This window comes from Zootermopsis nevadensis, unplaced genomic scaffold (genome assembly GCF_977971745.1).
Source record: "Zootermopsis nevadensis isolate Lab colony 2312 unplaced genomic scaffold, Znev_1.0 Znev_ptg000009l, whole genome shotgun sequence".
Classification (NCBI taxonomy): domain Eukaryota; kingdom Metazoa; phylum Arthropoda; class Insecta; order Blattodea; family Termopsidae; genus Zootermopsis; species Zootermopsis nevadensis.
The window spans coordinates 4,344,012-4,360,119 of NW_028259141.1; the positions used below are offsets into that span (position 1 = coordinate 4,344,012).

At 38.8% G+C, this 16,108-nt stretch overlaps 2 protein-coding genes across 14 annotated transcripts in view; one reads left to right on the forward strand and one right to left on the reverse strand.

Annotated features, from left to right (window-relative positions):
- The window catches only part of LOC110838315 (tachykinin-like peptides receptor 86C), a 63,689-nt gene that overhangs the window by 25,850 nt on the left and 21,731 nt on the right, over positions 1-16,108 (forward strand). The window contains exons 1-4 of one of the 10 annotated variants that reach the window (XM_022081417.2): positions 2,007-2,385; positions 2,489-2,712; positions 12,632-12,743; positions 14,931-15,032. In XM_022081417.2, the coding sequence (XP_021937109.1) occupies positions 2,655-2,712; positions 12,632-12,743; positions 14,931-15,032 (272 nt within the window). In that variant the 5' untranslated portion in view covers positions 2,007-2,385; positions 2,489-2,654. Of the gene's footprint in view, positions 1-2,006; positions 2,386-2,488; positions 2,713-12,631; positions 12,744-14,930; positions 15,033-16,108 lie in introns of those variants that run through there. The other 9 variants (XM_022081412.2, XM_022081410.2, XM_022081411.2 and 6 more) reach the window with 9 other exon arrangements.
- Positions 1-16,108, reverse strand: part of LOC110838329 (polycystin-2-like protein 1) — a 40,980-nt gene that overhangs the window by 16,843 nt on the left and 8,029 nt on the right. The window lies entirely within an intron of this gene.

A 16,108-nucleotide genomic window follows, 5' to 3' on the forward strand; every position in this document is an offset into this window, starting at 1 on the left:
TCAACAGATAGCGTTGAAGGAGAGGATAATAGTCAACTGAAAAGGAATGTGCGATTAAGCTGGCGTGACTTAATTTAAGGTACTGGCCTGGTATTTTCCTGGAGGGGCTGAGTAAGACTACGAAAACACCCGGTCAGGGTAGCTGATCTTCGGGCCGAGATTCGATTACGGGACATCAGGGAGTGTTAAACACTCCACCACGACTTTCGGTGGTTCACGAAAACAAATACTGTTTAATACGAAAGAAAGGTTATTTGCTGTCTGTCACGGAAGTCGGAATGGGATATGGACCTTCATGGTTTATCTTTCTAATGTGGGATGCAAAGCATATTCGCGGGCATAAGGCGACAGTTTCTGGAACTCACCCACGTACCACAAACTATCACAAAATCGCTCATGACGAAAAGCGAGTTAGAAACGAAAAATGTAATGGCATTCTATGCCCTTGTTACAAGAATATCACGGGAAGTGCTCAGCAGGACAAAGGACGATTTCCTTCTACGCGTTTAGACCTGTCAGATAACCCATTAGTGCTCCTATTGATAAACAAAAACAATTATAAGAAATTTTGGGGTCCGCAGTGGCCGCGCGGTCTGAGGCCGATCCCTCGTCCAAGGAGTCCTACCAAAATGTGTAATAGATCAAGTTGGGACCCGCAGTGCTCAGGCACTTGAAGAACGGGTCGTCCAAGTATCCAAGTAAGTATAAGAAATTTTAGGTTGACAGCGCATTACGTGGTGACGTCATAACACAAAATACGTGGAAACATTTTCAGTCATATCTGTTAGTTTCGAACACTTAAAGAGAACCACCTGAAGATGGCCAATGAAGGCCGAAACATGTAATGGATTCTTAATAAACATTGAAACTATAATAAGAATTGTTGTGCAGGCGGACTGTCAATCTAATTATCAACACACAACAGGATTAATCTCTTACAACTATAAGAACTTTGCTATAAGACATCGAATCTGTTTAACATAAAACCTGTTGCCTGGACGTTTGGTCTCCGAGGACCGAAGTAAACCACGGAAAACTTTGATCGACTTAGCCAGTCGCAAGCGCGTACTGAACTCTTGCCAGGGACAATAGTCAAGAATTCGGTCCGTACCGCAAAGTGAACATTTCACTTTACAATTACAGAGTTCAACTGGCAAAAATAGGAATTTTTAAGACTCCCGCATTAAAATGAAAATATTTCTGTTTCAATTAATGTATGTGAATTCCTTTGGACCCCTGTTTCATATTTTAATAACAGGTTCCAATGTAATGCATTAGAAATATTATTGATTTTATAATAAATTCATCTTGGGCTACCAGCCGCGTCAGGAGGTTGAATGGAAAAACCATTAGAAATGGAGAAAGTTATTTTCTCCATTTAAGTAAACGACACGGTCACCATGAAAGCTTGATATCATACGTTATTGATTTTAGTTGAGTAGCCTACCTGTTGCGCCTTTCGAGGTCTGTATCAGATTGTCTGTCTGTCTCCTACGTTATACCCAGTGCATCTACTGTCCTTCTGAAGAAACATCACTTGTTTGCCAATGCTACAGAAGTGCCAATATATAAAATGGGTAATAGGACGGACTGTAATAATTACCATTTACCTACAAAATGTTGCCCTCACAGTGGTCTGAGGCGTGGGCCTTGTGCCGCTCGGTCACTGGGACCGTGGGTTCGAATCCCACTCAAGCCATGGATGTTCGTCAGCATTTTTCTGTGTAGTGCTATCCTGTGTACAGGTAGAGGCCTTGCGACGGGCCGATCCCTCGTCCAAGGAGTCCTACCGAATGTCTATAGATCAAGTTGGGACCCGCAGATGCTCAAGGCACTGAAGAACGGGTCTAAAACACAAAATGTTATCCAACATTCTTCTTATGTCATTAAAATTATTGGGGCAATTGTTCCACAAGCCGAGTATAAAACCGACTTTCCAATGAATATCCTGCACCACAGAGTGAGCGAGTGAGAACGTAGCAGAGTCTACGTCATCCGTCACGTTTTCATCTTCGTTCACACGTGATACGCACCTTTTGCACAAACGACACGTGTAATTTCACCTACACGTAAATAACCGCAGAGTGTAAACAGCAGTCGGAGTTCCAGATTCAAGGTCAGTTTTAGAACTGAGTATCATTTAAAGTTTTCACGTCGGTGAGAACGAAGGTATAGCTGTGTTCCGGGTTCTAGCGCCGTGTAGTCTGGTAGATGTTTACCATGGAGAGAACTGGTACTTCTCAAAAGTTGTGTAAAAGTCTATCAGACTACACTACGCTACATCAGCCACCTCAGCGTTAAAACTGGATCGACTGCCTCGTAAGGACCATCTTAATATTACCGCAAATTTAGAAACTCCTTCATACCTGAAATCTAATCAAGAACGTAAGTTCCTAATGGTGTAATGTTTATATTCAATTTGATGAAAACAGATAAATTTGTTCCGGAATAATAATTAGACAACTTTTTCGTTGGCTTTGATCTGTAGACATTTTGGTAGGACTCCTTGGACGAGGAATGCAGAAGACAGTGTACGTGTCTTCGGACACCGAAGGGCTGGTCTCGGCACTACCTGAATTGGACGTGTCGAGACACAACCCCAAAGGCTGCTTCATTACCACAAATCACCAGCAGCAGCGAAACCATTTATTTGAATGTTTATTCATGATTTGTTGTACGTTTTAACGACACCTAGCACCACTCCATCAGCAGGTCAGTAAAGTGTTTATAAAAATTGTGTGTTAAGCATTTTAAGAAACAGAAGAGTAGAATTTGGTGACATTTCAATCCTTGAAGGCGGTCTAACCGACGGAATTAAGGCAGTGGGGAATTTCGGTTAGAAACTTCGAAAGCGAAGTAGCGATCAAGCAAAATGTCGGTTGGATACAAATTATCCATGACAGTATTTTGAGTTCGGCGAGCTTCGAAACTAAAATTAGATTCGTTACTTTCAATAAGAAAAAGGATTAACGAAGTCGACTTTTGTTTTGTGATGCCGACCACTCACCCCCATCTAGTGCCGAGGTCAAGAATGAGTAGGAGCTATACCTCCACTCCCCCCCAAGCGCCTAAATGGCGTATAGTCGGACAGCTTTGACCTATTTTAAGATCCAAATTTAACGATAAAGGATATTGAATGTCATCTGCTGTTATTGTAGATAGACCGACGTTACGCGAAATCAGGTTTACCCGTTCTGTCATAGAGTAGAACTTTACCAAATTGTGTGCAAATCCAACCATGGGCACCAGAGACGTTTCGCACTTGTTTTTATAGAGACGCTCAAACGCGATGGATATAAAACCTAAATTTTCTACCGACTTTTCTCAGGACCACAGTACATTATACCAGTGGTATTCAACCTGGGGTACGTGTACCCCCGGGGTTACGCGAAGACATCTTAGGGGGTACGTGAAATTAAAAATATATATATATATTATTTTATGATAAACACTGAATAACCAGTAATGTAATTTATTTAATTTATTTTAGATGTAGATTATATACTATGTATAACTTGAATTAAACACCAACAACTTTCGGGGTACAAAGTTGAAGAGAAATTATATCTGGGGGTACGCGAACAAAAAAGGTTAAATACCACTGCTTTAGAACAGTGGTTTCAACCTGGGGTACGCGAAGACATCTTAGGGGATACGTGAAATTTAAAAAATATATATTATTTTATGATAAACACTGAATAACCAGTAATGTAATTTATTTAATTTATTTTAGATGTAGATTATATACTATGTATAACTTGAATTATACACCAACGACTTTGGGGGTACAAAGTTGAAGAGAAATTATATCTGGGGGTACGCGAACAAAAAAGGTTGAATACCCCTGCATTATACTATTGATTTCTTGATTTAGTATTTGTCCTGTTGTAGTCCTAGCACATAAATGTGTTATTCAGTGCAATGTGCGATGTGATGTCACAGATGTATAAACATTGTTGCTTACATATTGTCTGTGTATAGATAAATCTTGGGTACTGACGGCTTTGTACACTGGGGGCCTAATCTTGAACCAAACCCGATACTCGGTATAATACAGCATTGTTACAGTGTTGACAACTGTTAAATAGCCTTAATTCAGGAGTGTGTTTCGCCTTCTATTTGTCATCTTCAGGCTTTTGATACTTCGTGCAGTTTGAAGGTGACAGACGTACGTTAAATCGAGTAATCTTTGTTAAAATAATAAAACGGAAATACAATCAACGATTGTGTAGATGGAAATAACTTGAAAAATATCACGTATGTCATGAAATTGATTTCATACTAAGCTGTACGTTTCCTTTTCTTTGCTACACGAGTTTATGAGTTTCTCGCGTTATTATACAGAAACCAATGCCGACAAGGACTCTTTTACCAACATGGCGATATTTATCACGATTGATTAGTCAAAGAACTTGAGCTGTGCCACGTTTTCTGTTTCGAAATGTGGGCAGACTGAGAGGACGTAAAGTTCCATACATAAAAATCAAAAGAAAAAAGATTTCTAGACTTACTGTGGCAATCCGGTATTCAATGCTACTCATCTGAAAAGCATAAAATGTAATTAATTTATTTTGAGTCTTCTTTATGTATAATTTATCAGCCAGGTAAATCAGTACCCTGACTGTATGTGGGCTGACGGTCGGGGTTCAAACTTGACAGGGACAGAAAAATTTTCTTCTACTCTGCGCCTGCTCTGTGGTCCACCCGAGTTCGTGTCCAATGGTGTTTTTTATCCCGGAGGTTGTAGCCCGGTAAAGGGGTGTTGCAACTCATTCACGTCCATCTAGTGCTGAAATTAAGATCGAAGAGTTATATATTCCTCATAAACCCCCCTGGAACGCTCATCGTGGGGTTGACAACCGGCTTGGGAGCTCATCAACGGAGAGAGAACTCAACCGAATGAATTTTCTGATACGTCGTAGTGATGTTTGATTCTGCGAGTACAGCGCTGTCGTGGTGTCAGGATTGCGTACTTGATGGGTGGTCAATGCTGTTCTGGGGTGTCTTCACTCTCAGCGATTTCTTGATAAGTATTGTCGGCAACTTTACAGTAGTGTGCATTACCATTGGTGAGTTGACTTAACATTTTCTCTTTACGTTAATCTCGTTCCCTTTTCTAACTCTTTGTCGATGGATTTACTTCATATCCTCGGGGCAATTCCCATTCTGCATGACTTCTCTCTTCATCGCATGACACTGTGCTCTGTTAAACACTCAAATCTGTAGTTTACGGACGCGAAACCAAGGCGGTTACGTAATGAATATTCAGTTTCGGTAATCGCCTTCGAACCCGTTTCCAAAATATAAGCACGAATACAAAATGCTTCAATCTTTGAATTAGCATGCACTTCATGAACTGTCACAGTAATAAGCCTCTTGTATTTCTTCGATTTTAATCTTGAAAAGTTATTTTTAAAGCATTCAGTCACTAATTGAATAAAATTTTTGGATATTATCCATCGTCTAGTAAATATAAAACGTAAAACGTCGTTTTACGTTTTATATTTACTAGACGATGGATAATATCCAAAAATTTTATTCAATTGACTCTTCACCATCGTCAAGAAGTTTTAGATTTGATATTCAGTCACTAGTTAATTTTATTTCGTTCTTTGTTTCATTTTTCAAGCGACAAATTGTAGTTCCCCACAATTAGGTTAAAAATTTCTTTATAATCACTGTCAAAGAATTTTAGAAAAGCCTTCGAATCCAGATTTCCGTGTGTTCGATTCTCCATCGTTTTCATAACGATTTTATCCGTCCTAGGAGGAACGAACTTACGACAGTTTAAAATTCGGAGGTACTTTATTTACATCCACCATAAAACCAAACCGACCTTTCAATTAAATCGATTTAAAGGGCTTGAAGGTAATAAAACATGTAAATCACCAATGCATAAATTATTCGTTTCTTTACTTACAGATATTCTTAAACGGTTAGAAAGCCTTGTTTTGAAGTTAACTTTCATGGTTTAAGTTATGTTAATGGTTAAAGAAACTATTAAATTAAAATTAATTAAACAGTTTAATACTTTTCATTAACTTTTTCTACTTTGCGAAGAAGTTCCTCTTGCTACTAGAGTAACGTAACACATTGTTTTGTCAAAATCTACAAACTTTTATGTATTTTTATTTCTTTTTTTGTCACAGTTATATTTTTGGTCCTTCTGGTGTTCATAACATACACAGGACAGTTATCTTCAAAACATGTTCTCTTTTTCGATGTATAACCCTTTTGAAAAATCTCTAAGCTTCGTAGATTCGTGGGATAAAATCTTTCTCGACATCCAAGTTCCACGATTCTTGAAGAAACACTTGCCCCCCCCCCCCAATTGTCGTGGTATAAAACTCAAAATGTCTACCAGAAACATGCGGAAAAAATAACACACGTGATTGATAATTTTATTCTTGAACCCGGGCGGTTAAATTTTGAAGATGCTTACATGTATTCAAAAAATCTAGATCAATTAAATTATCAAAGAATATAAGATTTTTTATTGTAATACAACATTTTCGAGAGACAATGAAAATATTAACCCAGCAGATAACACCCAAGATAATTCATTTGCTGTTTTTGATGAATTTGTACTCGAAAATCAAAACAACGTAAGGAACTATTTTACAAGAGGACGTCACAGAGGCTAAAAAGGTTTTCAAAGTTTCCTAAGCAATCCGTTAGGGATAAAGGAAACTTTTTCTGTTTATTCAGACAATAAATCACTAATTTGAGACAAGTTTATGAAGAATTTGTAGGAAAAAATTTGACATTTGAAGAACTAAAATCTATGTATAGTAAATGCTGGGAAGAAGACAGGTTTCTAATATTTGACATTACGAGAAAGAGAATAATATTGAAGTACGGAAACAAAATTAATTTTTTTATTTAAATAACTTTTATTTTTATGGATATTTATCCATAAAAATATATTTTTATATATACTTATACAAAAAGTAAAGCTGTCCCACTATAAGCCATGTAGGTGCTTATAGCTCCTACTCATTCTTAATTTTGGCACTAGATGGGGTGAGTGGTCGGCAACACGCCCCGGCCAGCTTTATCCCCGAGAAAGGACCCAGGTACCCATTGGATAAGAGGCTGGGTGGTCCCCAGAGCCGGTCTGGACGCAGAGGCTAGAGGAAGAATCCTTTGCCCCGGTCAGGTATCGAACCCCTGGTCGTCCAATTCGTATTAAATCACTGTACAGGAAACTTTCGGTTTACGAACGTTCGATTTAAAGGTGGCGACTGACTTGTAACATTTGCCTGTAATGTAAAGGTGGCGACTGACTTGTAACATTTGCCTGTAATGTAACGTGTTACAAATCGAGCATTACACAAGTGAAGACAGCGAACGGACCCGCTCGATGCGAGCCGCTCACGCTCGCGGGCGCTCCATCGTGTTGTCGGTTTTTTCGCGAATCCCTTTGAGTGTTACATTACAGTCAGTCAGTCAGTCGAGCGGCGTCGTAACGAGCATTCACGAGTTCTTTAGATAAGAGTAGCGTATTAAATGAAACAAAGATAACACAACCTCCATGTCCGACATATTGAATGAAATGAATGGAGCACACACGAGCACAGTCGAGCCGAGCGTTCAAAACGAGCATTCGATGCGCCTCACCAGTTGTGGTGTAATGTAACATGCTCGCCGCGAATGTTACATCACGAGTAAATGTTACAAGTCAGTCGCCACCTTAAGAACATTCGCTAAACCGAACGTCACAATTCATTCAAAATTTAATAAAGTCGCCAATAGACAGAGTTCCTTATAAAACGAAATGCCAAACGTTTAGTGAACATAATTGTAAGATTTAAATAAATAAACTTTAAAAAATGTATGTTTACAATAATTATCATAAAAATATTATATGATAATTATACTGAACTGTTCTTGGTTAATAAAACTAATCTAGAAAGTACAAAAACCTTGGTTTACATGTAACGCCGCATAGAATGTTTTCTCGCATAACGCATAAATACATTATAATAAAACGTATTGTATAGACCAGTGGTATTCAACCTTTTTTGTTCGCGTACCCCCAGATATAATTTCTCTTCAACTTTGTACCCCCAAAGTAGTTGGTGTATAATTCAAGTTATACATAGTATATAATCTACATCTAAAATAAATTAAATAAATTATATTACTGATTATTCAGTGTTTATTATAAAATAATATTTTTTTAAATTTCACGTACTCCCTAAGATGTCTTCGCGTACCCCAGGTTGAATACCACTGGTATAGACCATTCGATGTTTAGTACGTGGTTTTAATGCTTTAAAATGGCTGTTAATGTATCGTAAGAGCTCAGGAATGCAAGATACTCATAACGAACAACGTCTTAGAACGGAACTCGTTCGTAAACCGAGAGTTACCTGTACTGATAAAAGAAGACGAATAATATATTTGAAAATCAAATCGTCAAACCGCAGCTCAGCTTCGATAACATTGCAAGGGAAGAGGGGTCCGGGATTTTCGCTTGGAAGAAAGAAAGAAAGAAAGAAAGAAAGAAGAAAAAAGACGTACTGTAAAAATTAAACATAGAGATACATTTCATTGACCAGAGAAACAAAAAAAGGTAAAGGATCAGAAAGCATACTGCAAGCAAAAACCAGACAACGTGATAACCAAGATCACGAAAGGTTAATCTGATTAGGTTTGCTCAAAAGGCAACACAGAGACAGCGATCCCTCGCGGGTTATGATGAAAAGTGTTTTTCATAAAACCTGAAGATAAGCGCTTGAAACAGTCGTTACCTTTCTCCGTAATGTCCTTTATAAATATAAATTCTAAAGCATCAGTCAAAGTTCACAAAAGAGAAAATGCCTTCAAAGGAAAGTGATAAAATCACATTCCGCGGCTCGTGGACAGAATTACAAAGATAATAAAAATATCTGAAGAGAATGTAAAATTTCTCGCTGCTTTTGTGGTTAATGTAAAAATAGTACGGGACTATAACAAAAGAGATGACATGCAGAAATTGAACTTCGAGACTAAAAACGAGCCTGTACTGAAAGCGAGAGACCTTAATAAATAGACTGTAAAAATAACACGACAGCTTGAATCAAAGCGGAAATAATAAGGCAAAATGATAAGGTTTAAGCATTGGCAGCATAGGATATAAGAGTCGTGTGTCATTTATGCTGACTCTGTGTTTAACTACAAAAGTCAATATGTATTAACGTCACCCTGAAATTCCATATACATTCACTCCACGGCGCAGGAAATACTCGGCTAGTCACACAATAGCCCACATTCCTTATGGAACCCGAAGGTTCATCACCGTGCTCACAAAAGCCCGCCACCGGACTCTATCTTAATCTGCTACATCCAGTTCGCTCAATCGATTCCTGTCTCCCTCAGGTCCATCTTAATGTTATCCTCCCACCTACGCCGAGGTCTTTCCGGCGGTCTCCTCCCTTCAGGCCTCCCCTCCCTCATGCGTGCCACATGTCTCGCCCATCTCATCTTCCTCGATTTAATCCCTCTATCAGGCGATAAGTACAGGCCGTGAAGCTCATTATGCAAATTTCTCAATGATCCATCTCTTTTAGATCCAAGTATCATCTTTAACAATCTCTTCTCAAAGACTCTCAATTCATGTTCCACTGTCAAGGTGAGAGACCACGTTTTTAACCCATACAGCACAACTGGCAAAATTAGGATTCTGTGTGTTTAATCTTTAGTTTTTTATATGGGAGGGGAGGACAAAATATTTTGGACTGAATGACAGGAATCATTCCCTGAACTTATTCTGCTCTTGATTTCTTCATGAATGTCTAACACATTAAATTAATTAAATCCTTGTCATTCATTTCAAAATATTTTGTCCTCCCGTCTCATACAAAAAATCTACAGATTAAAATATAAAAATGGTGTAATTTTTCCAGTTGTGCTTTATGGGTGCGAAACTTGGTCTCTCACCTTGAGAATGGAATATAGATTCAGGGTCTTTGAGAACAGAGTGTTGAGGAGGATATTTGAACCTAAAAAGGAGAAATCTGCATAATGACGAGCTTCACGGCCTGTACTTATCACCTGATAGGGCGGTGCCCGAATTTATAACTTGTGTTGGGCAAGGCCGTGGTCTAGGCAACACGGAGTTTTCCTCCGGGGCTTCCCCGGTTTCTCCGTGGCATCCCAACAATTACTCCATTCACACACAGAAGAAGGCAATGGCAAACCACTTCTGGATCATCTGCCAAGAACGTATATGAACAGGTCCCAGTCCGAGAAAAGGATCGAAGGATCCTGTTCATATGGACCTGTCGTCAGACAGAACATTAATAATAATAATAATAAGGGCGATTAAATCGAGGATTAGGTGGGCGAGACATGTGGCACGCATGGGGGAGGGGAGATTGTTTACAGGGTGCTGGTTGGGAGGCCTGAAGGGAGGAGACTGCCGGAAAGACCTCGGCGTAGGTGGGAGGATAACATTAAGATGGACCTGAGGGAGATAGAAATTTATGGAACGAACTGGATGTTGCAGGATTAAGATAGAGTCCGGCGGCGGGCTTTTGTGAACACGGTGATGAACCTTCGGGTTCCATAAGGAATGTGGGATATTCTCGGAGAAGCCGAGTAACAATCGACTTTTAAGAGAATATCTTGCACCAGTGACAGAAATCATAACTCTCGTGACTTACGATATAAATTAAATTAATAAATATTAAAATAAATGAAGAGTTCATTTTATAGAAACTATAAGCCATACCAGGGACAGGAAAACACTGATATGGACTCAAACAATTATGAAGTATTGAAAAAAATAACTTGTAAAACATCAAACAATTACGTTTAATTCATGTATATCATAATAAAGCAGATTTACAAAGATTAATGGACAATATGTTTTATTTTTTCTTAAAGAACTCTGATATAATAAGCACTATGAGCACAAGATATTAATCTAAGCTGATTTGACTAACCAAGACCTGGATAATATAGGCCATTTAGATAGACGACTTTTACAGGACAAAACCAATTCCTGGATATAGATGGTATAAATTACATTAACACACAGTTCGTTTGTTTAATCTCTTGAAAGGGGGTCACTACCTTTGCAGTAAGGTTGATTTTTTGTTTTAAAAACCGCTGAAAGGCAAATCGATGTTACTACTTTACTTTTATTAACACGATTTTTAAATCGTTACGTTGGACGGAGTAAAAGAAAAGTGTATTCGCGATCGTAGAATAAAGCAAGTGAGACTTGCTTATTATCAGAAACATTAAAAAAGAATTTTTGTGATTGTTCTAATGGTTACAAAACATTAAAAATACTCAGAGAAAAATTTCCAACAACGGAAATGGAAAAGAATTATGGCTCAAATTAATGTTTGTTGCATAATTCTTATCCTCTTCTCTCTTGTTCATTATAATGAAGCCTTAAATCTCTAAAATGTTATAGTATCTGAATTAAACGTCGTTTAACCAGAACTCAAATTATAACTTGTATTTCAATCAGCCATGATTTCACTTCTAATTCTCCATTACGTGTTCGTCAAATTGGGCATCTTCTGTGCTTGTTTATTAATGTGATACAGTGCATTACCTTAACTTTATTTGCCGAATAATATGAGATTAAAATCAGTATAAATTAGGTTATTAATAAATGCTTGGTGAAAATATTTTTATGGCACCAACAACAGAGTTAAAAGTGCAGAAACCGCGGCCTTTCACTTCCGAAATGCGATTTTCTGTCACGTTTGTTTATCCACTGTTACCAACTCTTTTACCATCAACTTTCGTGTAACTGGGTTAAAGAGTTTTGTACCTGATAAGTTAGTACATTAATCATCGTTAAATTTATAACGCTTTCTGTACAATTTAGGTCACCATAGACTATAACAAGTTCCCAGTATGCTCGGTCAACCACTGTCAAATTAAATGTAACTGGATATACAGTCTTACATTTACGCAGTTCTGTTATAATTATTCATTCACGACAATTTGTTCTAAGAAGAAGCATATTTTAAAAGAACTACCTATAACACGTACACAGAGAATAATTATCTGCATGGAATAAATTCCTTCTTATGTATGATTTGAGGTTTTCACAGCGGTGAGTATGAAGATTTGTCTTCTGGGCAGTATGACCTCTGAAACGTTGGTAAACATCGACCAGACTACACAGCGCAACAACCCAGAAGACAGAAATCTTCAAATTCCTTCTCGAGAAACTGATAGTCAAGAAATCTCCCATTCTTAACTTATCTGAGGGCTCATTACCGTGATCACATGAAGTGGCGGAATTGGCCACATTCTGAACCATATCAATCCATTCTACGTCTTCCCACAATATTTAATATTACTTTTCATATAATTTACCTTCTATGTCTAGATCTTCCAAGTGGACACTTCCCTTAGGCTTTCGAATCACATTTCTCGAAGCATTTCTTACCTTCCACATCAAATTCTTCCTCAGATTATCATCCTAATATTGCTACGGTGATAATACGTCAACCTTTCTTGTGCTAAATGTCACGCAACATAACCTGTCTTTTCATCTGATGCCAATCATGTGCGTGGTTGCAAGTATTTTACGTAAGATCGCTTTGCTGAGACACCGAGTGATGATGTCAGTAGTTTCAGACAACGCCGTGTGACACTCTTTTGTTCTGTGTTCCAGGATGTGGCAAAATGTGGAACATAACAAACTATCTTGTTTTGAACATGTGCATTGCGCACATACCCTTAACTTTATTCAACAGCAGCTCCAGATTTTTGTATTTGTTTAACAGGTGAGTTGCTTGCTCCAGCACTGAATTCAGTTAAACTCCATAAAGTACAGGTTATTCATAATTCCCTGACACATTACAAAATATCGCTAGTCTTCAATGGTGCAATGGATGGTAATATAGGACATGCCGATAGAAAGAGAAACTCTACAAGTTTATTTTACATCCCTTATAAATGCTCAATAACCATGCACTGCTTCGTTGGCCACCCCGATCACCTGACTTCACGACATGAGATTTTTTTCTTATGGGGTACGTTAAGGACCAGGTCTTTCTACCGCCTCTGCCGCGGGATCTGCCTGAGCTGCCATCTCACAAATCGATCGTGACATGCTGCAGCGGGTATGGGCGGAAATGGATTATCGGCTTGGCGTCTGCCACGTCACAAAGGGCGAACACATAGAACATTTGTGAGGTATGTAAAATAAACTTGGGGAGTTTCTCTTTCTATTGGCATGTCCTATGTTACCATCCATTGCACCATTGAAGACTAGCGATATTTTGTAATGTGTCAGGGAATTATGAATAACCCTGTATATTGTTCAATTCCAGCCAGCGACATCGGCTGTACGGTCTGAGACCTTTCGGGTTCCATAAAAAACTGAGCGACTATTAGCTTCTCGATGTTGATTCTGCTTTGTGGAGTTAAAGAGTGCCATGAATGGCCGAGGTCGTAATATTTTAAAAAGGCAGCGGCTTCATTCGAACGCGGTGGAAAGAAGACGGACCAGCAAGACATTGAATTATGAACATGCCAGCGCAAAATTAAAGGAACAAAGTTCAAAGGGCATTGCGCCAGGATTCGTGTTCCTAATTCAGAAGTCCGAAAGAAAACGTATTAAGTAAAATGTCACTCTTATGGACATTTCTGCAACTGTTAAAAACAAAAACGAATCTCTATGACTAACTGGAGTTTATGTCGTGTCCGAATCCCAGGTTTTATCGCTAGCTACGGAGTTATGTAACAAGCATGAAATATTGCATTGTGGGATTTAAGAAATGTTCTTATAGCTTAATGGATTACGAAAAATATGTATAATATTAAAAGTACGTCAATTTGCCTACAGCTAACGCTAAAGAAAGACTTTCTATGTTTAGGGGTAGCAAAGTGTTTTAGTTCTGAATGGCTGAACCCAGGTGAACAGTTTTGTCTCGTATTTAAGTGGACATTTATAACGACATATCGTTGCTCAGCCAACCAACTTCATACATCCTCGTATCCGTTGTAAATAATTTCGTGAAACCGCGAAATCTTGACTTGTGTCCAGAAAATAAACTAAGGAAATATGGACACGTCTTCCGCGTATTTAAACTGGTAAATACTTCTAAGTATTTTTATTAAATTTCGTATGTGAGATTAATAAAAGGGGTCAGAAGTGGCCGCGCGGTCTGAGGCGTGGGCCTTGTACCGCTTGGTCGCTGGGACCGTGGGTTCGAATCCCACTCAAGCCATGGATGTTTTTCTGTGTTGTGCTGTCCTGTGTACAGGTAGAGGCCTTGCGACGGGCCGATCCCTCGTCCTACCGAATGTCTATAGATCAAGCCAACGAAAAGTTGGGACCCGCAGTGCTCAGGCATTTGAAGAACGGGTCGTTCCCAGTATCCCCAGAGATTAATAAATGAACTAAGTTATGAGCACGTAATTCTGATTGAAGTGAATCAATTAAATATTTCTGTGCTTCGTAGCAAAACAGCGCAACTCAGTAAACCAGAGGAACAGTTTAATTGGGTAACAGCTCACAAGAAACTCATTCTCCTTACTGCGGTAATGTTAAATTTCTCTTTTCAACGTAAATTTCCCAACACGAACAAATATAATCTCCCGTTACGTTACGGGCACTTTAATATGAGACCGTGGTGTAGGCGATCGCTCGAAACGCCATGGAAACAAACGAGTAAAACAGCGCTTAAAATTTCCATTAAATATATTTTACAATTTCAAATAAATTAATAACGACACTTTTTAAATATATTAATTTATAGCGTCGGATTATCATTATTGATGAATTTATTTGGAAGGATGCATTTTTAGTTTAATTTCAATGTCATTTTCCACCAATTTAATTGTCTGAAAACATGATTTATTAGTACCCTTCAGTCTCCATCTTGGTCCACCTCTTCTTGAACCACAAATTCTATGCAACTTCTATTCCAGACATTTGTTACGACCACCTTTATACTCTGTTTCAGCGACTGGTACATCGGCAAATGGTATTGCCACTTCAACAACTTCCTAGCCAACATGTCGGTGGCAGTCACTGCCATGACAATCAGCGCCATTTCCGTAGAGCGGTGAGTAGCCTACATAAGACGCCTCACTGAACCTCCTTCTTTTAGGTAACGCAAAGTTAAACAGACGAAGTTTACCAGTTGCATTAATTCTCCTTTACACTTCGTTTCCAGATATCTTCATATACTCACCGCTGTGAAAACCTCAAATCATACATCTTTAGCCAAATGTCACTTGATATTAGTATGGAATTAGACATGAACTTGCATAGAAGTACTGCAAAAGTATTATCTTGTCTGTTGACAAGTACCAGGCTTAGAAATATATATTTATTTAGTAAGATTTAGAGATTAACAACTGAGCACTCGGAGTGCGCGTAACCATGGAAACGTGACCGCTGGCGAGACGTAAACACGAACAGCTGTTGCAAATTTTCAGACCAACTTTAAAAGAGAAGTGAGGTATTTCCGGATTAATATGGAGTGTATATAAAATACATATACACACATACATAAACAGTCGTTCTCACTTAAAACGCCACGAAAGAGACTTGATGTATTTTCTAGTGTCGTTCTAACCGATTGGGCTGATTCTATCGTAACAACGAATAAATATGATTTCAGGATTAACGTGTAATGTACTGTGTTGTGATATTTAATTTCAGATACAAGTAAAACAACATTTCCTTCTCGAAGGTATCACCACCTTGTCGAAGGCAATCTGCCGGGTGAGGAGGCTTGCGTGCTCAAATGACCCTTAGGGCTATGCCGGCCTGAGCTTCGGCTCATGGTAGGGTCACCCAAGCCGGACAGGTCTAAGGAGATGCGCTAGACTAAGAGTGATACCCTGGTCCTCCAGGTTGGGGGTTGGGTGTAGGGCTAACAACCTTTCACCTTTAAAAAAAATATGTGTTACGAAAAAATCAACCAAGCCTCGGATCAGGACGGACTCTTTGGCACGACCACGGCAATTGAAAAAGGACATGAGATTTGGTACTTGGAACATTAGGAGCCTCTATAGGGCTGGGGCACTGAAATCAGTGTGTAGGGAATTAGGGAATTATAAGTTAGACTTAGTGGCAGTGCAGGAAGTGCGATGGGAGGGGGAGGGCATGATCCCAGTGGACAATTTTACATTT